This window comes from Galeopterus variegatus, unplaced genomic scaffold (genome assembly GCF_000696425.1).
Source record: "Galeopterus variegatus unplaced genomic scaffold, G_variegatus-3.0.2 Scaffold460, whole genome shotgun sequence".
NCBI lineage: Eukaryota > Metazoa > Chordata > Mammalia > Dermoptera > Cynocephalidae > Galeopterus > Galeopterus variegatus.
The window spans coordinates 630,044-649,551 of NW_007726571.1; the positions used below are offsets into that span (position 1 = coordinate 630,044).

General features: G+C 44.4%; 1 protein-coding gene across 2 annotated transcripts; it reads right to left on the bottom strand.

Moving 5' to 3' along the window:
* Positions 1 to 654: 654 nt before the first annotated feature.
* IDNK (idnK, gluconokinase homolog (E. coli)) lies at positions 655 to 19,180 on the bottom strand. Of its 2 annotated transcripts, XM_008569050.1 has the most exons (5): positions 19,099 to 19,180; positions 15,840 to 15,870; positions 15,373 to 15,459; positions 3,245 to 3,288; positions 655 to 1,384 (listed from the first exon to the last, which is right to left on the bottom strand). In XM_008569050.1, the coding sequence occupies exons 3-5, from the start codon at positions 15,406 to 15,408 to the stop codon at positions 997 to 999; spliced, it is 468 nt and encodes a 155-aa protein (XP_008567272.1). In that variant the 5' UTR covers positions 15,409 to 15,459; positions 15,840 to 15,870; positions 19,099 to 19,180; the 3' UTR covers positions 655 to 996. The 2 variants fall into 2 exon arrangements, with proteins under 2 accessions (XP_008567272.1, XP_008567273.1); XM_008569051.1 differs by lacking the exons at positions 15,840 to 15,870; positions 19,099 to 19,180 and having other exon boundaries at positions 15,373 to 15,477.
* Positions 19,181 to 19,508: the final 328 nt, after the last annotated feature.

The following is a 19,508-nucleotide window of genomic DNA, read 5'->3' on the forward strand; positions in this document are numbered from 1 at the left end:
CTCTATGATCACATGCATCAACTGTCTAATGCTGTGCCAGAAATCCCACGCCTCGGGTAGTCCCAGCGGCAGTGCCCACATACTTTGGGCTGATTGCTTCGATCTGTCCTCCAGCTTTGCCACTGCGCAAATTCAGACATTTTGGAGTAGGAATGTCTTAAGTGAACTATCTTCACAGCTCCCCAACTTGAAAAGCGTATTTTTTTTTCTCTAAAGTAGTAGTTCTCAGCCTTTTTTCTACCAAAGTGATTTTTTTTTACTATCATGAAAGATTTTGTTGGCCAAACTCTACCTTTTAAGTAGCAGTTATTTACCTTTCTGTGTTTAAATTGTACACATATACATAACACACAGTTGCTCAGCAGAGAGCTGTGATCAGCAAGAGACAGTGCTACCACTTTCAGTTGACAGGCTTTTTTAGGCAAAAGGCAAGAGACTTGTATTGCTGCTGGTAAATACGCCTGCATCGGGCTGTTTGAAGAACTGCACAAAGTTGCTTGTTTTGTTATTACTGTCTTTTGGGACCTCAGCTTAAGAGCCACTGAATTGAACCACAGGACAGAATTAGGAGGTGTGTGATGTGAAATGACTTTTTGGCAGGTGGCTGGTTTTACACACATTTCTGCTCCTGAGGCCAGTTAATTTCCAGGAATGTCAAGGATAGCCAAGTTTCATTTATTCGTACAAATAAAGGCATGAGCGAGAACGTTCTAAAAAAGGTAATCGTTTCCAACATGGATGACAGAATTTCCTCTGATCATTTGATTGGGTCACAGATGAATTTAAACTTCAGTTTAAGCTTGACCTTTAAAGTTCCCTCTCCTCTTCTCCCAACATAGCAGCACATGGTGCTAAGTATGTCACAAATTCCTAAAAATACATCCAAACAAGTATAGTATCTCAACACATTGTGGTTTGTTCACCTTAAGAAGAATTCAGAGTACAGTACAGGCAAGGAGACTGGAACAAGGTTTGGAATGGGCTAGAGATTTATTCCTAATTCTGCTGTGGACCACTGATAAGAAATGATTCTGATTTCATTTTTAAAGTTTCCATAACTGTAGCAATTACCTCTGAAAGACTGCTGTCCACACTGACTTGGATAAAGTTTTCTGGAGCTGCTGGGGGCTCCAGAGTCTCAAACTGGGACTGCAGTAACTCAGGGGGCATGAAATGTCCTTTTCTCTTGAGTAAGCGTCCAGAGATGACTTCAAACGACCCCCTCAGATGGACCACCAAGAGCTGCACTTCAGCCAGCCTTTCTTTCTCTCCTGACTCCTCATGCTTCAGAGCTGCACCATCTTTTCCTCGGATGAGGATGTCTCTGTACATTTTCTTCAGGGCTGAACAGGCTAGAACCACGTGCTGTCCTGAGGATACATCTCTGTTTAAAAAAAAAAAAAAAAGACAAGCTAAAGAATGACGATATTTAAAATAGTCGGTGTCAATTCTAGGTGGAGGACTCCAGTCCTACTTTACTGCCAGGGGAAGGCGACAGGAAGTGGTTAAGTGCAAGGCAGTCCTGGAAGCACTAGTGAACCGAACAGTCTTGGGCAAAGGCATTTACCTCCCTGAGCATCAGCTCATCTTCGGTAAATGGGGCTGCTCAGAGTACCTGCCCCCAGAGCTGCTGTAAGGAGAGAGTTGATCAAGGTACACAGAAGCGCTCGGCGAGTGTTGTTTCTGTTCCTATGGATGCAGGCTGTGGCTCAGCCTCAGCGTGTGGGCACAGGGGGCTGCCAGCAGGTGTGTGCCACGCAGACAGCTTGGCTCAGGTCCTCCCCAGGATGTCAGTGGTTTGCATTCTACAACTGACTTCTCCCCATTCCTGTCCTGCAGTGTGTTGGCAGAGCCTGGGGGAGTTGCCAGTGTGGAGCTGGAGAAGGTGGGAGCGAGGGAACCTCAGCCCCTGCGTGGGCAAGTTGAGCAGGACGTGAGGGGTTTCCAGGGATGTGCTGAGGGAGAATCCCGAGCCAGAAATAGGGGCAGCGCAACACGGCACCAGTAAGGGGAAACCAGCCAGCCCCAGCGACCAGCCAGCGCGGTGTGTGGGACTTGGTCCTCTTGGGGCCTGGAAGGGACCCCCGAGTTAGGAGGTGGAGTGTTAACTTGGCTTGGTATCTAGTAGAAAGTTCTCTTCAGAACTGAGAGTCTGAAACGTCCTCCCCTCAATCTTACGGCCAGCTTAGACTGGAGTCCCAGCAGGTGGAGCATGTCATCAGAAGCAAACGTGTGTACTGAGCCTCGGAGGCTCTTCCCAGGGCCACAGTGAGAGTCTGCTCCTTCTGGGTCTGCAGTTCTGATCTGTGCCCTGCTGAGGATCCTCGCTTCTGCTTCCGTTCTGGTCAGGAGTACAGCACAGTAAGTAGACTGTCACGAGTCTGTCCATGTTAGAGACCCCGGTGGGCAGGAGTTCTCAAACCCGGAAATCCTGAACCTGAACCTCTAAATCAAAACTCCATGCAAACCGTAAGCTGCCAGTCATGTCAATGGGGTGTGAAAAAGGCAAGCTGAATTTTTAGCGATAAGTGTATTCCATCTTCATATGGCCTAGATGGTTTTAGGTGGATGAAATATAATTTATCTTAGAACGCAAGATTTGTAACTCATTCCCTGCCTTTTCTTTATCCTTCTCCATGTGCCAACCAGGATTTTCAGTGGAGTCAGGCCCTCAGATGGGTAGGGGGGTCCCATTTGCTCACAGGCATGGTACAGAGCTGGACGATGCCGGACTCCAGTCCTGGTGGCCAATTATCTGTTGACTTACAAATGACCTCTCAGGTCTTCTTGGTTGTCACAGCTTGAAGTAGGGGGAAGAAAAAGTGATAGGCTATTACAGGGTGCCTTCAGTTAACATTTTTTGAGCACTTACTGTGTATCAGACACTGTTCTAAGTGTTACCCATGCACCATCTCACTTATTCTTCACAGTAATCTGTGAGGAGGGCCTCTGTGTACCCCATTTTACAAGCAAAGCAACAGGCTTATGAAACCAAGTGGCTGATCAAGATCCCCAGCTAGTAATTGTGGAGCTGTCTTAGGAGGTTTGTCTCCAGAGCCTGACTAACCTACACGCTGTCTGTGCTGGCTGCAATCTTGTTGGTTATTTGATAGAAGTACATTTTATTTCTGGGATCCTTTATCATCAGTCAGCTGTGATTTCAAGAGTGTATTTTTTTCCTCCTGTACATTCTGATGGGTTTTCTTTACTCACTGGCCTATGCCAAGACCCAGTGGTCTCTTACCTTAATAAAATGTCATGCAAGTTGCAGAGCCATGGAATCCTGTCCTGAAAGTAAAGCAGACACAAAGTGACTTTTCCTGGCACTGTCTATATAGAAACATTGTTATGTTCACAAATGTTAAAATCCAGAGAGATCTTAATAGTTTGAGAAGTAGGCCATGCACAAGGCTCGGGGGCCACGTCACTGGGGAGTCAACCTCAGAAAGATTTTCTTGGCTGGGGTGTCAGTAGCACTTTTCATTATTATAAAAATTGCTCTAAAATACCAACATATATCTCCCTTCATCTTAATCTCTACATTCAATGTATGTTTTCTGTGGTTCTGATGTTTTACAAATCGTTTATTGTATTGCCTGTATTCTCTAGGTGCCTCTGATCTCAAAATGCAGGGGGGTCCTACATAAACCCTATGTCAGCTGTCCCCTGGCCTTATTCTTCAGACCCTCCAAAAACAAAACTCCCCTCTGATAAAAGCATTGTAAGCAAAGTTATATTTTACTACAGAAAAGACAGAGGAAGTTTACGTAGGATACCCTATCGTGTTTCACAAAGAAATGCTCCTTAGAACTGTTTCTGGGGTAAATCCTGATTATTGGCTATTGAAAACATTGGCATTGAAAAAATGAAAACAAAAACTTTTTATGACGGAAAAACACACACACATACAAAAGTAAACTAAATAATACAAAACAAAGTTCTGGGCACTAATAACCCAGTGCCCATCCCCTATTATTTTGATTCTTATTCCTCAAACATGATATATTTTAAAAAGTCCTTGCTTTTAGGCTTTTGACTACTATCATTCTATCATCTTAGGATTTTTGAATTTATATACTTCAGTAAGACTGGCCTACAGTTTTTTTCTTACATATTCCATATTAAATTTTGGTATCAAGGTTATATACTAGCTTCATAGAATGAGGATAGCTTTCCCTCTTTTTCTGTTCTTTGAAACAGTTTGCATACAATATATTATTTGATAAAAGTCATCTGAAAAACTTCTGGGCCTGGGGCCTTTTGAAAAGAGGGGAGAACTCTGATTACAGATTCAACTTCTTTAATGAGCATTGTGTTGTTTTCAGGCTTCATACTTGATTCAGTTTTGGTAACCATAACATATAAGGCAGCAGAAGAGACTAGACCTGTACACTCCTTATTTGGTAAGGAGTCAGGTCGCTGGTGGAAGCAGCTCAGTAGGAGCAGTCGGCCCTTCTCAGCTGGGCGTCCAGGCCGCCAGAGCCCGTAACGTCGCTCATCGCTGCAGGTTACACTCCGTGCAAGGCAGTACTTTTTATTACTTTTACCATTACGTCAAAGGAAGTAACTTGAGCAATCCATGCCCTAACTATAAATCACACAGATCTCTGGGCCCTTCTGATTCTCAGGCCAAGGGCAGCACCAGCGAGGTCATGTTTTCATTTGGGGGGAAAAGCACGTCCCTGAGCAGCATCTCTGCCACCCGATCACTGCCACCCAAGCCCATCCCCCACAGTTCCGATTTGGAGTTCCAATTTGTCTGTCTTCGGACGTGCTGGCATCACGTGTTCAGAGCCCTCTTTTCATTCTTCATCTTAATTGTGCTTTTTTCTTTCCTGTGGATCAGTCTTGGTAGAGATTTGTCTATTTTTATTTTTTCAAATAATTAGCTTTGTTTTTCATCTACATAGTTTCTTTTCACTAGCATTCTGTTACTTCCTACACTTTTTTTAATACTTCTGTTGAACACTTAGCTCATTACTTTTCACTCTTGGTATTTTCTAAAAATATATTCAGAGGCTCTATGTTTCCTTCTAAGTAACATTTTAACTGCATCCCATAAGTTTTAATTGATAGCACAGTCAGCCCTCCATATCTTTGGGTTCTGCATCTATGGATTCAACCAACCAAAATATCCAAAGAAAATAAACAACAATGCAACAATAAAAAATAATACAAATAAACAACACAGTATAACAACTATTTGAATAGTATTTACATTGTATTAGGCACTATAACTAATCTAGAGATGATTTAAAGTATATGGGAGAGTATGTGCATAAGTTATATGCAAATACTGCATCATTTTATAGAAGAGACTTTAGCACCAATAGATTTTAGTATCCATAGGGGGTCCTGGAACCAGTCCCCTGTGGATCACAACAAGGGATGACTATACTTTTGTCATACATTTCCTAATATTTTATAATTTCCATCATGACTTTAACTTGCAAATTATTTATATGAATGTTAATTTTTGTTTTTAAATTTCTCTGATTTGTAGAGTTCCCAACCATTTTGGTGATGTGTGAGAATTTTAATTATTGATTTATAATTCAACTGCATTATGGTAAGAAATATGATTGGTATGATATTGATTCTTTGGAATTTGTGGCAACATCTTTTGTGGTCTAGTACATGGTCAACTTTTATAAATGTTCCGTGTGTACTTGAAAAGAATATCCATTAATCCTTATGTCAGGTTTGATACATTTGTTCGAATCTTCTGTATCCTTACTAATTTCTTTTATCTGCTTGATGTGTCAATTTTAAAGTTATTTTAAATTCCTTCATTAGACTGAGAAGTTGACAGTTCCCCCTCCTGTCTTTGTGTATGTCAGAAAATGTCTTTATTTCACTCTTACTCTCAAATAGGATTTTAGTTGGTGAAGAATTCTTGGTTGACAATTATTTTCCTTCAACAGTTTGAATAATTATTTCTCTGTATTTTAGGCCTCTATTGTTGAGACTCTCTCTTGGTATATTGGTCAATCCTTTAGAAAAAATACTTTCTCTTTGGTAGCTCTAGTTAGGAAAAAAACCTCTTTGTCCTTGATGCTTTGCAGCTTTACTGTTTATCCTGCTCAAGACTCATTTTGTGTGTTCAGTCTGAACACTCATGCTCTGGAAAACTGTTATTATATCTTGGAATATTGCCTTTCCTCCACATATTCTGTTCTCCTTGGACTCCTTTTAACTGTGGGAAGCTTGTCATTTTATCACATGTCTCTTCATTTTTCTTGGCTATTTTCTAACTATTTAGCTCTTGCCTTCACTCTGGGTAATATCCTCCAATCTGCCTTCTAATTCACTAGTTCTCTCTTCAGCCGTGTCTAGTGTGTTGTTTAATCCATCCATTGTTTATGCTTCATTCTAATATTATTTCATTCTTTTTCAAATTTTCTGTTCTTGTCTTCCGTTTGATTTTTATTATGTCTGTTTCTTGGAAGGCAACTTCCTGAATTCATGTTTTTGCAGATTGTCCCCCATAGTGGTTCATTTTCCTTGTATGGTTTGTAATTTCTGATTGTAGTTTTTATCTTTAGCGGAAGAGTTTTTCTCTTGTGGGAGTCCTGCATTTTGTAAATATTTCCATATTTCACCAATTCTAGTCCAATCATATATATCAAGTTTTCAGCTTGGTGCCTCTCTGCTATATAATGTAAATCTGAGTGTAGTAGGGGTTCCAGTTTCTCAAGGATGACTTTTTCCACCTGTGGCCCAGGGGAGACAGCCAGACACTTTGCTGCTTTTGAGTCCAGTGGGTGGAAATATGTTTAATCCTCATTCTAAGAGAGCCCTTATATGAAGACTTTGTGCAAGATACTCAGGTCCAGCTCCATGCTTCATAGCGGCTTTACAGCCTCATCTCCCATCTCTACAGGGGCATCAAAACCTCAGCCCCCTGCCCTTCTGTCCTTTATGCAGTTCAAAAACCTGGGGGAGAGGGGGTATTCAGGTTTAGTTCAGTCTTACCACTTTGATTCTGCGCCTTAGATTTTCTCATTTTGCCTTTGACCTTGGTTAGGCCCTTGGCCATCTTTGTTTTTCTGGTGGTCTTTTTCATGAGGGGCCTTTTAAGCTTTCCAGCTCCACTGACCACCTTTAGCTCCTGCATGTCTCCCCTGGGCACAGGCTTTCTCCATTTCTAATTCAGAGTAATTCAACCTTCAGTAAGTGAAAGGTCATTCTACCAAGGTTGTCACTTGGTGCTCAGCAAACCAAAGACCTCCAGTTCCTAGGACTCACCCTCCTTAGAAGGGACAGAGGATTATAAATGGTATTTTTTTCTTCATATCAAACAAAATTTTTTTAAAGCATTGTGTGCTAATGTTGGTTTGAGGCTCCTGGAACTTTTACTAATCACAGAACTCTAAGACTTTACCACCATGCACACCTGTTCACCCAGAGATCACTTGGGAGTTCAAATGCGATAGCTATAAAATTCAAGCAAAGTAGAGATCAAAGGACAACAGCTACACAATGTATACAATTTATATCCTAAATGACAATAGCTATTTAATTCACACAAATCATTACTCATACTATAACAGCTACTGTCACGTATAAACATTGTAGCTTAAATGTATTTAACAAATGAAACATCTGTTTATGTTAGCACTTGTCTCCATGTGTTTAGTGGAACAAGTGTGTAAATGTAGCCATGAGATGATCAGGCTTACCAGCTACATATCTGCAGACCACAGACAACTCTATTAATGAAGTTAGAATATATGGGGAGACTTAATGCTTTTGGAAAAGAGTGTATATGTTTAATGTTTGTTATTGGCAAAGTTTTCCAGGACGTCATACTCAAAAATTATATGTTCTATAGAATCTTTGTGGAGATAAAAATTGGAGAGGATATATGTATGCAACTTGAAATTACCACTGCAATATAGTATTTTCTGGGCTTATGGTGGTGAACAGGGAAGGGTGTCAAGGATTCTAGGTAAGCAGGAATAATTAGCTGGACTGACTGAGCTCTGCAGTATTTTTTGTTGAAAAATTGCTCCTGCTGCAGTATTTTTTGTTGAAAAATTGTTCTTGGGAGAAGCTGCCAATTCAAGCACAACTTTGAATTTCCACCTTCCTTCACCCCTTTACAAATGCTTATTGCATGCTTAGGGAGACTGGACACCGTTCTGGGTGCGTTTGGTCCTGTACTCCAGACATGATTACTTTGGGTTTGAGTTAATCTCTAAAGTACCATTTGAACACATCTTTCTAAATTCCTTTCTTTCTTGTATTCCCCCTGTGATTAGCCAAGCTTTTCTACTGCATTTGTGGACTAATGGAGATGAAAAAAATAATACTGTTATTTATAAGCTTTTTTCTTTCTTTCTTTCTTTTGCCCTTGGGTACATTTTCTAAAACAGCTCCTCTAACAGAAGGCTGTAGTGGAATAGGGCCTTGAAGCCCACCCGTCAGCAGGGTAGGTTCTGCTTCCTTCCCCTGGGTTCAGTCCTGTATGACGTGGCACCCACAGCCTGCAGGGAGGGAAGCACAGGCCACCTACTTGGTGAAGTGGAATAATAAGCACTTAGGGGCTGATTTCTAACCTCAGCATGTGGCACATGCAAATGGTGGCATCTGGCTTCGAATCACAGAAGTGATGTCAACTTCTATAAAGCTAATGAGTCCAAGGATGTATCTTCTTACGACAAATGGGGGCCACAATGAGGTACTTTCCTAAGGACTTGGAAAAGAATGAAATAAGATTGTTCTCTAAGGGTTAAATTTAAAAATCAACAGTTAATGGAAAGGAGCAGAGACGTATACGGACGGTCATGTGAAGGAGCAAGAATGACCCAGGCCAGCAAGACATATGTGATCCAACTAAACATCTTCAGACATAAAGGAAGCACGTGGGTAGGCACGGACCCCAGAGCAGAGCACTGCAGACTGAGATAGTGGAGTACTGTCCAGAGGACACGGAGTCTTGGCCACTGGCTTTTGGACATCACATTCTCATTAGCAAAATTCCTCCTACTAAAGGGACGAATGGTCTCACACTATTGGAAACTTTGGCCCCAACTCTTCCATGTTCAATAAGAAGCCTTCTATTGTATGTTGGTTTCTGAAAATGTGTATCAGATTAATGCAAGTGTTTTGCACCATGTGACATTTATATTTCTCTTGGAATTAATCAACTGGCATTTTAGTTTATACAGGAACCATGTAAACCCGATAAGTGGTGTTCTCACGTGAGAGATGAACCCACGTTTATTGTGTTGACAATATCAAGGAGGCTGAGCATGAGTAAATGTTTATGATGGATTTGGGGTGAACCAAGGAGGGAGAATTTGTTTAAATACCAGTGCATCTTCCTTCCCATTAGCAAAGGGGCAAACCTGTGTTTTGTGATTTTACTCATATTATACCTTTCCTCCACCCCACCTGCATAAACGTTACTATTTGTGCTGTGGAAATGGAGATCTATCTGTATTATTTTATGGTTTAGGAAACAAATACATTATTTCATTAAGGTGGGCACTGACTATATTATTTGTTGTACTCACTACATGCCTGAAATATTTCATAATAAGAATGACATGAACAAATTTAAAATAACAGAAAACATATTTGGGGAATGAGTTTTCTTTCCTTGTATGCAAGGAAATAGATCTTTACTTGAATCCATGCTTTTTTATTACTTTAATAGTACCTTAATAAATGCTTCAGTCAATAATAAAGCACATTGATTCACTGAGTCAATAAAATTCCTCAGAAGCTCAACTATGAAAACTATAATTAATAAGTAGAAATATAAAACAATTTGAACAAAATTAGACGCTTTCAGATACTTGCCCTATCAGAAGTTCCGGCAGACCCCAGAGGACTGTGTGCACAGTCTCAACAACGAGAAGGTTGGAGATAAATGAAGCACTCTGAACTTTACTCCTGAAGTTTCCAAATAGTGAGTCATAATTAAATGATTGGGACTTTTCCTTGGAGGATCACATGGAGCCACAAGGAGATGGGTTTTTCCAAAGCAGCCCCAGTATGGAAATTGGAATTCTGGTACCTGTGGTGCTTCAAGCCAGGCCGCTGTGGCTGTGTCACCATGTCAGTGCCATCACTCGCCTCGAAAACCTTCAAGGGCTTAGGCCGCTACAATGGGTTGTGCTTGTGCCCCTCTCTCCTGCTCTCACCCTGACCCTTGTTCTTATACTTTTATCGCCTTTTAACCAACCCTGATTCACTTCTTTTTTTTTTTTTTTTTCCTTTTTGTCTTTTTTCGTGTCCGGCAACGGATCGCAACCCTCAGTGTGGCGCCCGTACCGGGCCGGGACCGGCAACGGGATCGCAACCCTCGGTGTTGCTCCCACACCTCGCTCAGCCAGTGAGCGGGAACCGGTCTGTATGTGGGATCCGAACCCTCGGCAGGAGCGCCGCCGCGCTCCCAGTGCGCCACCGGGCTGGCCCCTGATTCACTTCTTGTGACTCATTTGTTTGATGGACTATCAGGGCCTTTAACATGGTAGGAGAAATACGACCTTTGAGGTTAGAGACTCCCCTCACTGTGTGGCTGGGCTCGAGTTACTTAAGTTTTCTACGCCTGTCCTGTTCATCTGTAAAATCAGGGTCATATATATATATATATATATATATATATTTTTTTTTTTTGGCAGCTGGCTGGTACAGGGATCTGAACCGTTGACCTTGGTGTTAGTGTTACCAGGCTGTGCTCTAACCGACTGAGCTAACCGGCCAGCCCCATATATAATTTCTTGAGCTGCTTTGGGATTTAAATAAAATAAATAAATTCCACTTTAAACATTACTTTTTGATTTAATAGTTAAAATAAACAGTATTCGGTTCTAACATTGAATTTTTGAGAGTTTAATTCATGAATCTGGTATGTACTGGGTTTTGATTTCACAAACACTGAATGTTAATATGTGCAAAGTGCTACATTAAACATTGGGGATTATAAATATGAATGGTTTGATTTCTGTCCTCAAAGGAATCACAGATTAATGGAACAAGCAGACAAGGAGACGATCAATTAAGTCCCCAGCAGGGCAGGGATGAGGGCTGTGAGCTGGCCGGTCAGCTCACTCGGTTAGAGCATGGTCATGATAACATCAGGATCAAGGGTTCATATCCCCATGCGGGCCAGCCACCAGGAAAAGGAAAAATAAAAAGGACTGGGATAACACGATAAGGTGAGAGGTCAGTTTTGATCAGGTCCGACCTTGAGAAGAGTAAATCTTGAAGAATAGAAAGCATTTCAACTGAAGCAGAGGCTGCCAAGCACAGGGAAGGGGGAGTGCAGGACTGGGAGCACTAAAGACTGTGCACCAGGACGTGAGGAAACGAGGAGGCAGATCTTAGTGCTGGTGAGCAGGGGCCCTGGGAGCTGGTATGTGTGAGAGGTCAGGAGACAGTGTCAGGACTGGGTGGCCAAGGCCTCGAGTGACCTGCTAAGGAGTCTGGACCTTACTGTAAGGGCATTAGGAAGGATCTGGACACATGGCTCCCAATTGTATGTTCATAATTTCAGGAAGAAAGGGAGTGAGCATGATCTCTTTACAGGTGAAGAAATTGGGACAAGGAGATATTAGAGCAAATTCACTGAGCTCTGTGCCTTCCAGTTACTGTGGATGCTGTAATTCAGTATGAAAGTGAACCACACAAAAAGTCTGAGGGAAAAGAGAGGAGAAAACAACCCAAATTGGCATCTCTGCCTGCTGGATCTGGTGTTCAAGGTCATCTTATCGCGATGACCTACATACAAGAGTGTCCCTACATGCAAGAATGGGGCGGGGGGTGCGCAACCACCACACCCCCAGCCCAGTGCTTGGAGGGGACCGTTCTACCAAGAGTGGTCAGAACGTCATGAGGCCAGAGACAGTTTCCTTGGTCTATGGTTCCGGTGATCTGATGGGAACATCTAGAGGAATAAAGTGTCTCTGGAAGGGGATGATGGCTAAAGAGAGACGAGAGACGGGGCTCAGCGGAACAGAGGGTGACGGAGTATGTCCATCACGTGGGGGGGCAGAGGTGGGGGAGAGAACGGGAGGGGCGGAGGCAGGGGAGAGGGCCAGCTTTACCTGATGCAAAAGTTAATTTAAGTGCATAGAGGAAAGACTGCATATAAAAAGAACACATGATTAGACATCTGAACCCAAGGGTTCTGTGTCGTGGATTCAACAAACCTGGATAGAAAATATTTGGAAAAAAATCTGCATCTATACTGAACATGCACAGGCTTTTTTTCTTGTCATATTTCCTAAACAATACAGCATAGCAGCTATTTACATAGTATTTACATTGTATTAGGTATTAGAAGTGGTCTAGAGATGTATTTAAAGTATATGGAAGGCATGGTGCTGATAATGCCAAGGTCAAGGGATCAGATCCCTGTCCAGCCAGCTGCCTAAATAAAAAAAGTATACGGAAGAATGTACAGTACGTTTTATGCAAATATTATATAAGGGACTTGAGCATCCTCAGATTTTGGTATCTGCAGGAGGTCCTGGAACCAGATTTTGGTATCTGCATTGAGCATCCTCAGATTTTGGTATCTGCAGGAGGTCCTGGAACCAATGCCCCATGGATACCTAGGGCCGACTGTATATCCTGCCCCCCTCCAAAAAAAAGATTAGAAAAACTCTAAAATTCAATTAGTATATATTTTTGGAAGATGAGGCCAAGGGTGATAATATTATGTGAAAAAATGTTTTAGTACTTTCCAGATTTTCTATATAGGGCAAATATTACATTTATAACCGAGAATATTTTTTTTCCTTTCAAAAAAGGCTTCTTTTTAAAAACAGTCTTTGAAGTCTACTCAGATGTCATTGCAAGCTCAGATAGGACAGTGTGGGCCGGCACATGGGGAGACTCATTGACTGGTAGTTTTAAAAATTCTTTATTATTATTATTTTTGTGGCTGGCTAGTATAGGGATCGAACCCTGGACCTTGGTGTTAATCAGCACCATGCTCTAACCAATGATGAAATTATTATTAATATCATTGTCTTGCTAATAATTCCTCACAGCTTGGGTGGACTCTTTCTAGACGGCTATTCAGTAGAGCTTTCTGCAACGATGGCAATGTTCTGCAGCTGTGCTGTTCAGTATGGTGGCAGCCAGCCACATGTGCTTATGGATCTTTTGAAATGTAGCTAATGCAACCCAGCGGGACTGGTGGCCAGGGCAACCAGCACTGGTGCCACCCAGCTGTGACCCACGCCTTCCATCTTAGACTTGCTGGGATCTTACCAAGATTGCAAACCGTCTGCCGTCCTACCTCTTTCATCCCCTACTTTGGTTCTCTCTATGGTCTGGCCGACTTGTATCTCCTGGTTTCTCCTGAATATGTTTAGTAAGTTACTCGTGTTTCTTACAGTAACTGATAAACTTTTCCCCTGCACATAAGTTCCCGTTCTGAATTCTACCCCCGCCCCCGTCCCTACTGTCCCCGTAACAAGTGCCACTTGTGAACAGGGAAGGCTGTTTACGTGCTCATCCACTTGGGCTGCTTTGCTTTGCTCTTTAACTTGCCTTTTATTTGCACTCACCAAAGAGAAACATGACACTGTCACAGTCACATTTTCCACACTCCATAGAAATGGTTTATGTTGTGTGTGTGTGTATTAGTAGCAATAATAGTAAAAAAAGTGATGTTTACTGTATGATTTGGGTACTTTTCTGTGCACATTCTACATATTATCTCATTTAACCCTCCCAAGAACTCAATGAAATAGGCCTGTTACCATCCCTAGTTCACAGGAGGCAAGTGAGGCACAGAGACAGTAAGCCATTTGCCAAAGGTCACACAAGCCTGGCAGTGGAGCCAGTTTGCCTGTGTTTATTATCTCTCGTATATCACTATTATATTTAAATTATTACTCTGTATCTATTTTATAGTTCCCTTGGCCTGTCTTATAAACTCAAATGTTGCAAGCTTAATTTTGACGGTTCAAGTTTTGAACCATTGCAAACTCAATCTGCACCCCCAAAACAAAGAGAAGTGTACCCCCGGAGTGCTAGAACAGACCTGACGATGCTTTAGTGACGCAGTCCTTCAGGGCAGAAGAAAGGAAAGAGAGTGGGGGGGAAGCGGAGCTGGGGTGAGCCCAGTCCGCTGAAAGCATAGACCACAGTGTTTGTTGGTCTTTGGCCAGTTCCATTCGTTCCTGACCTTTGGACACCCTCAGTGCATGGGCCTGAGTGCCTCACCCCCCTGTCCTGCCCCCGCGGTCTCTCCTGAGTGACAGCTAATCACACCAGCGAATCCACAGCCTGGAACTCTGGAGTGCCTCAGCCCCCTGTCCTGCCCCTGCGGTCTCTCCTGAGTGACAGCTAATCACACCAGCGAATCCACAGCCTGGAACTCTGGTTTGAGAGACTCTACAAAACGGCCTCAGGGCCCTGTGTCCAGGAGAGTGCTGTTCACTCATTCACTCAGAAACACACCAGGAATGTTTTCTGACCTTTACTGTGTGTCAGGCCCTGGGGATACAATGATTAACACAACAGCCCTAATCCCGGCTGCTTTGGGGGTAAAGTCTAGCCACAGAGACAAATATTAATCAAATTCGCACACCATCAATTGTCAAGTTGCAACTGGGACAAGGGCCACATGAATACGGAGCAATGAGAGTTCATGGTGGAGGTTTTACTGAAGTCAGTCAGGGAGGGCTTCCTGAGGAAGCGGCATGGAGCTGACATCTGGAGGGTTAGCAGGGTTAAGTCGGGGCAGAGGGGGAGGAACCGCATTCCAGGCAAGCAGCAGGAACAGCAGGTAGGAAGGCCCGTGGGGAGGATCGTAGCAATAGAAGGGACTGAGAGGGGCCAGAGTGGCTCCCATGGAGACGGGGAGGGGCGCATGGCACCTGAGGAGGCTGGAGCTGGGCATACAGGCCAGACCACACATGTTTAGGAGTTTGTGTATTTGACCCTGAGGTCAGTGGGGAGCCTCTAAAAAGGTCTTAGACAGGAGGGACATGGCCAGATTTGAGTTTGCAAAGATCACTCTGGCTTTGGGGTGGATTCCAGGGTATGGCGATGGTGGGAGGCTGATAGGACCTGGGAAAAGATGATGGACTCCCCCACATGTGAGGGATTCCCCACATATCCCTCTCAGGGATTACATCCTGCAGATTAAAATCCTGCCACAAGATGTTTTGGTAGATCCTGCCCAAGCTGGGTGGAGGGTGGCACTGCTCCTGGCGCTGAGCCAGGGAGTTCAGAGCCAGAGCTAACATAAGCAGAGGGCCTCCTGTGTGCCTGGCTCTTTGGACACCAGCACATGGGCTATCTCATGACTCAGGAACTCTACTACAGTGAGCGCCGCAGAGATCTAAACCTGTGTCACCAGGTGGAATAGGCATGTTAGGCGCAGGCAGCGAATGTTACCTGGTCACTCAGCGGGATCCCCTTTCCCATCTTCATACGATTTTCCTCCGGGTGATAGTCATCTGCATCGTAGAATTTCCATCCCAGCTTTAAGAACAAAGTGAAAGGGTGCATGTGGCGGGCAGTGCGGCCCGTGTGACAGCTGCTGTGGGGTTACTAGAGGGCAGATGTAGAAACAATACTGCCACCCCGTTCCCCACCATCAGCCCTGGGGACAGGCCCCTACAGACCCAGGAGGGAAGAGCCCTGTAATGCCACTTCACAGTCCCACACCACTGGGCTTCTGCAGCCCCTTTTTTCCTTCATCACTACTTGTAATCAACAAGGAGAAAAACGAAATTGCTCCAGTGGGTTTCAAAGCCATGTGGAGGGGTCTGTGCAAACCACTGAAGGCCAGAAGAAAGGGAGGGAAGCAGTGAGAAAGGACAGAATGGGACATGCAATCAGGAGGCATTAAAACACGTTACCTCAGATGCCAGCAGGGCGCCCACAGTCGATCTGCGGAGAGGACACAGATGCTCCAGTTACCGCCCTTGCTCTGCAAGGATGCCTGGGGGACAGATGGCTGCCCCAGTGGCATTAAAACATCAATCACTGTGTGATCCTAAAGCAGTGATGCCCTTGACCCTGGAGTCCAGAGACTGGTCTTAGCTGTTCTCCAGGAAGGTCAGTGAAGAAATACTTAGCCAGTTACCATGATTTCTTTTTCAAAAGGCAATATGTAAAGACCTCATTAAACTCCTGAAGTTTTTTCCTTCAGTAATCAGTTTTCTGGTCCCTGTTGCACAGATGTTTATTTTTTGAGAGAAATACTAGATAAAGTGATAAAACTCTGTTGAGGATACTGGAGGGAGGGTTTTGATGGGGGATGTAATCTCTGGCAGCGCCCGTGCAAAGTTCAGGGGGTGCATAAAAGCATAAATGCATTGTTTGGGATTTAAAAGAAATACACTCTTAAAACGAAGCATGTGGGTCAATGACTAAAGAGTTACCAGCACTTGTTAAGGCTGGGAGCTGAATGTTCTCTGTGCAAGACATCTGATGACAATCTGTGCATATCCTGGCAGGCCGCACACACTAGTGAAAAGGGCTCAGGCTCAGAACCAGAGATTCGGGCCAGTCACCATTCTACCACTAAATGAATGTGTGCCCCTGGGCAAATTGCCTGTCCCTCTAAACCTCAGTTTTCTCACCTGCAAAACAAGGGACCTGAGCTGCATGATCTCCCATTCACCCGCATTTCACACAGCCAGTATTTATTGAGTCCTCGCTAGTTCTCGGGATAGAATGGTGAGCCCACTGAGACACGGCCTGGCCATGCTGAGGCGCACAGTCCGGCGCCACAGGACGGGGTGGAGGCCAGCAGACAGTGCGCTCCACGTGCTTTCCTGCTCCCACTTCTAAAGTTGTGCCAAATGCCAATCACTTAAACTCCACCTTCCTAATTTCTACGCTATACTCATACCGTTTCATCATGCCCTCTCAAGTTTTGCATACCACCTCTACAAGCATTTACTTGATATTTTTATTTAACTGCCTCACTTTTAATTATTAAATAAGTGTGTTAAAGAAGGAAACTCTCTTTCCTTCCCTTATACAGGAAGCTATCATCACTTGCCTTAAATAGGTAACCAAAAAGATGTAGACAATGAAAACAAAACAAACCATGTGATTAAATTCAGGCTGGATACTGTTACCTAACAAGGGTCCTGTCTCTCTTTTGCTAAAAAGGTATCAGAGAGTGAAAGACACACTTGTACCAAACTGAGACCTGCTCCTTGATGTGACAAGGGTTGAAAGAGCACTGAAACCTTTCCCATTATGTTCGCTTTATTGAAGGATGCACTGGGTCGCATATACCAGCCTACAGGTGATTAGACATCCCAGCTGAATTCCATGCTCGTGAAGCCTGAGCTGTGTGTAACAGAAATCACACTTAAGACCTAGTCAGACTAGCCATGAGTGAACATGTCAGCCACCACTTAAAATGTAAAAGAAGAGCTGAATAGATCTGGGTGTAGACTGGCAGGAAGGAGGCAGAAGGAAAAGGAAAAGCCACTGTCCGTTGTTCTATACCAGTGCTCTAAATCAGAGAACTCCTGGACTCTTGAATACGCACCAAGGACCCTGGCAGAAATAAGGCACAGTGCTTGGCTCACAAGAGACTGGTTGGGCCCAGGCATTATAAATCAAAGTTTGGAGCGAACATGTCTCCCGATGGGTTGGTCTAAATCAGGAGCAAGGGACTTAAAAAGGCAGTAGGTCAGTTGGGGGCAGGGAAGGGATGCCAAATAAATGAGAAAGATACTCAAAAGGTCTGAGCTTACCCCTCAGTGACAGAAGAAAACCTGGAAAAAGATGCCGAGGGTGGCTTCACTAAGGTGGTGAAAATATAAGGAAAACTAGCACTGCCACCCACTAAAAGAGCTGCCATGTTTCATTCATCCATCAAGTCAACTGATATTTATTGAGCACCTACTATGTGTGTTCTAGACACATATATCAGTAAACAAGAGAGAAAAAGTGAGGGGGGAGACAGTAAACAAACTTAGTACTTGAAGTTTTTCTGTTTTGAGACTATTATTCTCTCATGCCACTAGGCCTATGACAAATTCTTTTCCAAATGTTATGGAGTATAATTAAAAATTCTGCAGGATCCCCCAGAAAGCACCAAAGAACTCAGTGTTGCTACATCCATTGATTAGTAAATCAATTCTCAGTCTTTCCAGTACTCAGCATCTCCGTGACCTTTAACCCTAGGAGGGCCCTGGGCTGTCTTTGGCTTCTTTATCTCCCCCCATTCCTTTGGGGATTTCGACATCTTACATCTTTAAATACATCCACACGCCAGTGACTCCCACATTCACATCTGGTCCCTCTCCTCTGAACTCTGGACTTGGAGATCCAAACACCCCCTTGACGACAGACTGGCACGTCTAACCCACCATGTCGCACACGGAGCTGCTGAGATTTTCTTACAGACCTGCTGTCTGCTCCTTCCGGTCACAGTCTGTGGCAACTCAGTTACAGGGGCCCAAAATCTTAAAGCCTTAACTCCTGCCTCCGTCTCTTCTGCCCCACAACCAGTCCACAAATACGTCTTTGTGGTTCTACCTTCAAAACTCCTCCAGCACACGGTCACTTCTCACCTGCACCTTCTGTGCCCTCAAGGCCTGTCACTCCTCCCCTCCCTTGGCCACAGTGGCTGTCAAGGCCCAGGGCCTTGCACCCTGCCTGGCACTCTTTGTCCCCCTAACCCTCTGTCTTTCCCTACAGCACGTGTCATTCGCTGACACACACTACGGAGTATTTATCCATTTACTGTCTCCCATATTAGAAGGTAAATGACAATGACGCGAAGCAATGACACGAAGTGAGGGTTGAGCCCAATAAATATTTACAGAAGACATGAGCAGCATAAGCTGTAAATGTCAAGGTTTAGATGCACCCCCGCCCCATCTGATCCTTGGAGGGGCACATGGGCTGCCCAAGCTCAGGCAGCCAACAGCAGCAGAACCGGACCCGGGACGCCCGAGTCCTGCTGCCTCGCCCCATGGCCGCGGCCCTCTGTCCCCAATTTCTTCCAATCGCACGACAGCCAGGGATTTGCAGGTTCTGTGTCATTTCACTTTCAGTTCAGGACTTCCCGTCTCTGAGGCTAAAAACACCACGATAATGTGGAAAAGCCAAACCCACCCACCTGGTGCCAGAGTCTTTGGGACACACCTGATTCCAAACGTCCCGGAAGGGAGCTAAGGGCCTCTGAACGTTGTATTTAGTTAGTTCTGTCTTTCGCCGCCTGCGGTCACCGCTGCAGCAACTGTCTTTCTGATAAAGGGCACAGGTCGATTTCGGTCTAATGGGGAAGCCAAAGGCCAAGTCCCTGTCCCCAGGGTGGCCGGACTGGGCCGGGCAGAGCCTGCGCCGTTTTCAGGGTCCCCTCCTTCCTGCCCCAACGTTCAGGAGCCTCCCTCGGTGAACACGGTCTCCTTCCGGCTCGAGGTGACAAACGCCCATCAGAGAACGGGGGACACGACAGACCGGACAGTTACATTCACCCCAAAGTCGGCCCAGAAAAGCCCAGGGTTCGCCGTGGGGGGCCGCGGCCCGCTCGGCCCCGCTCGGCCCCGCTCGCC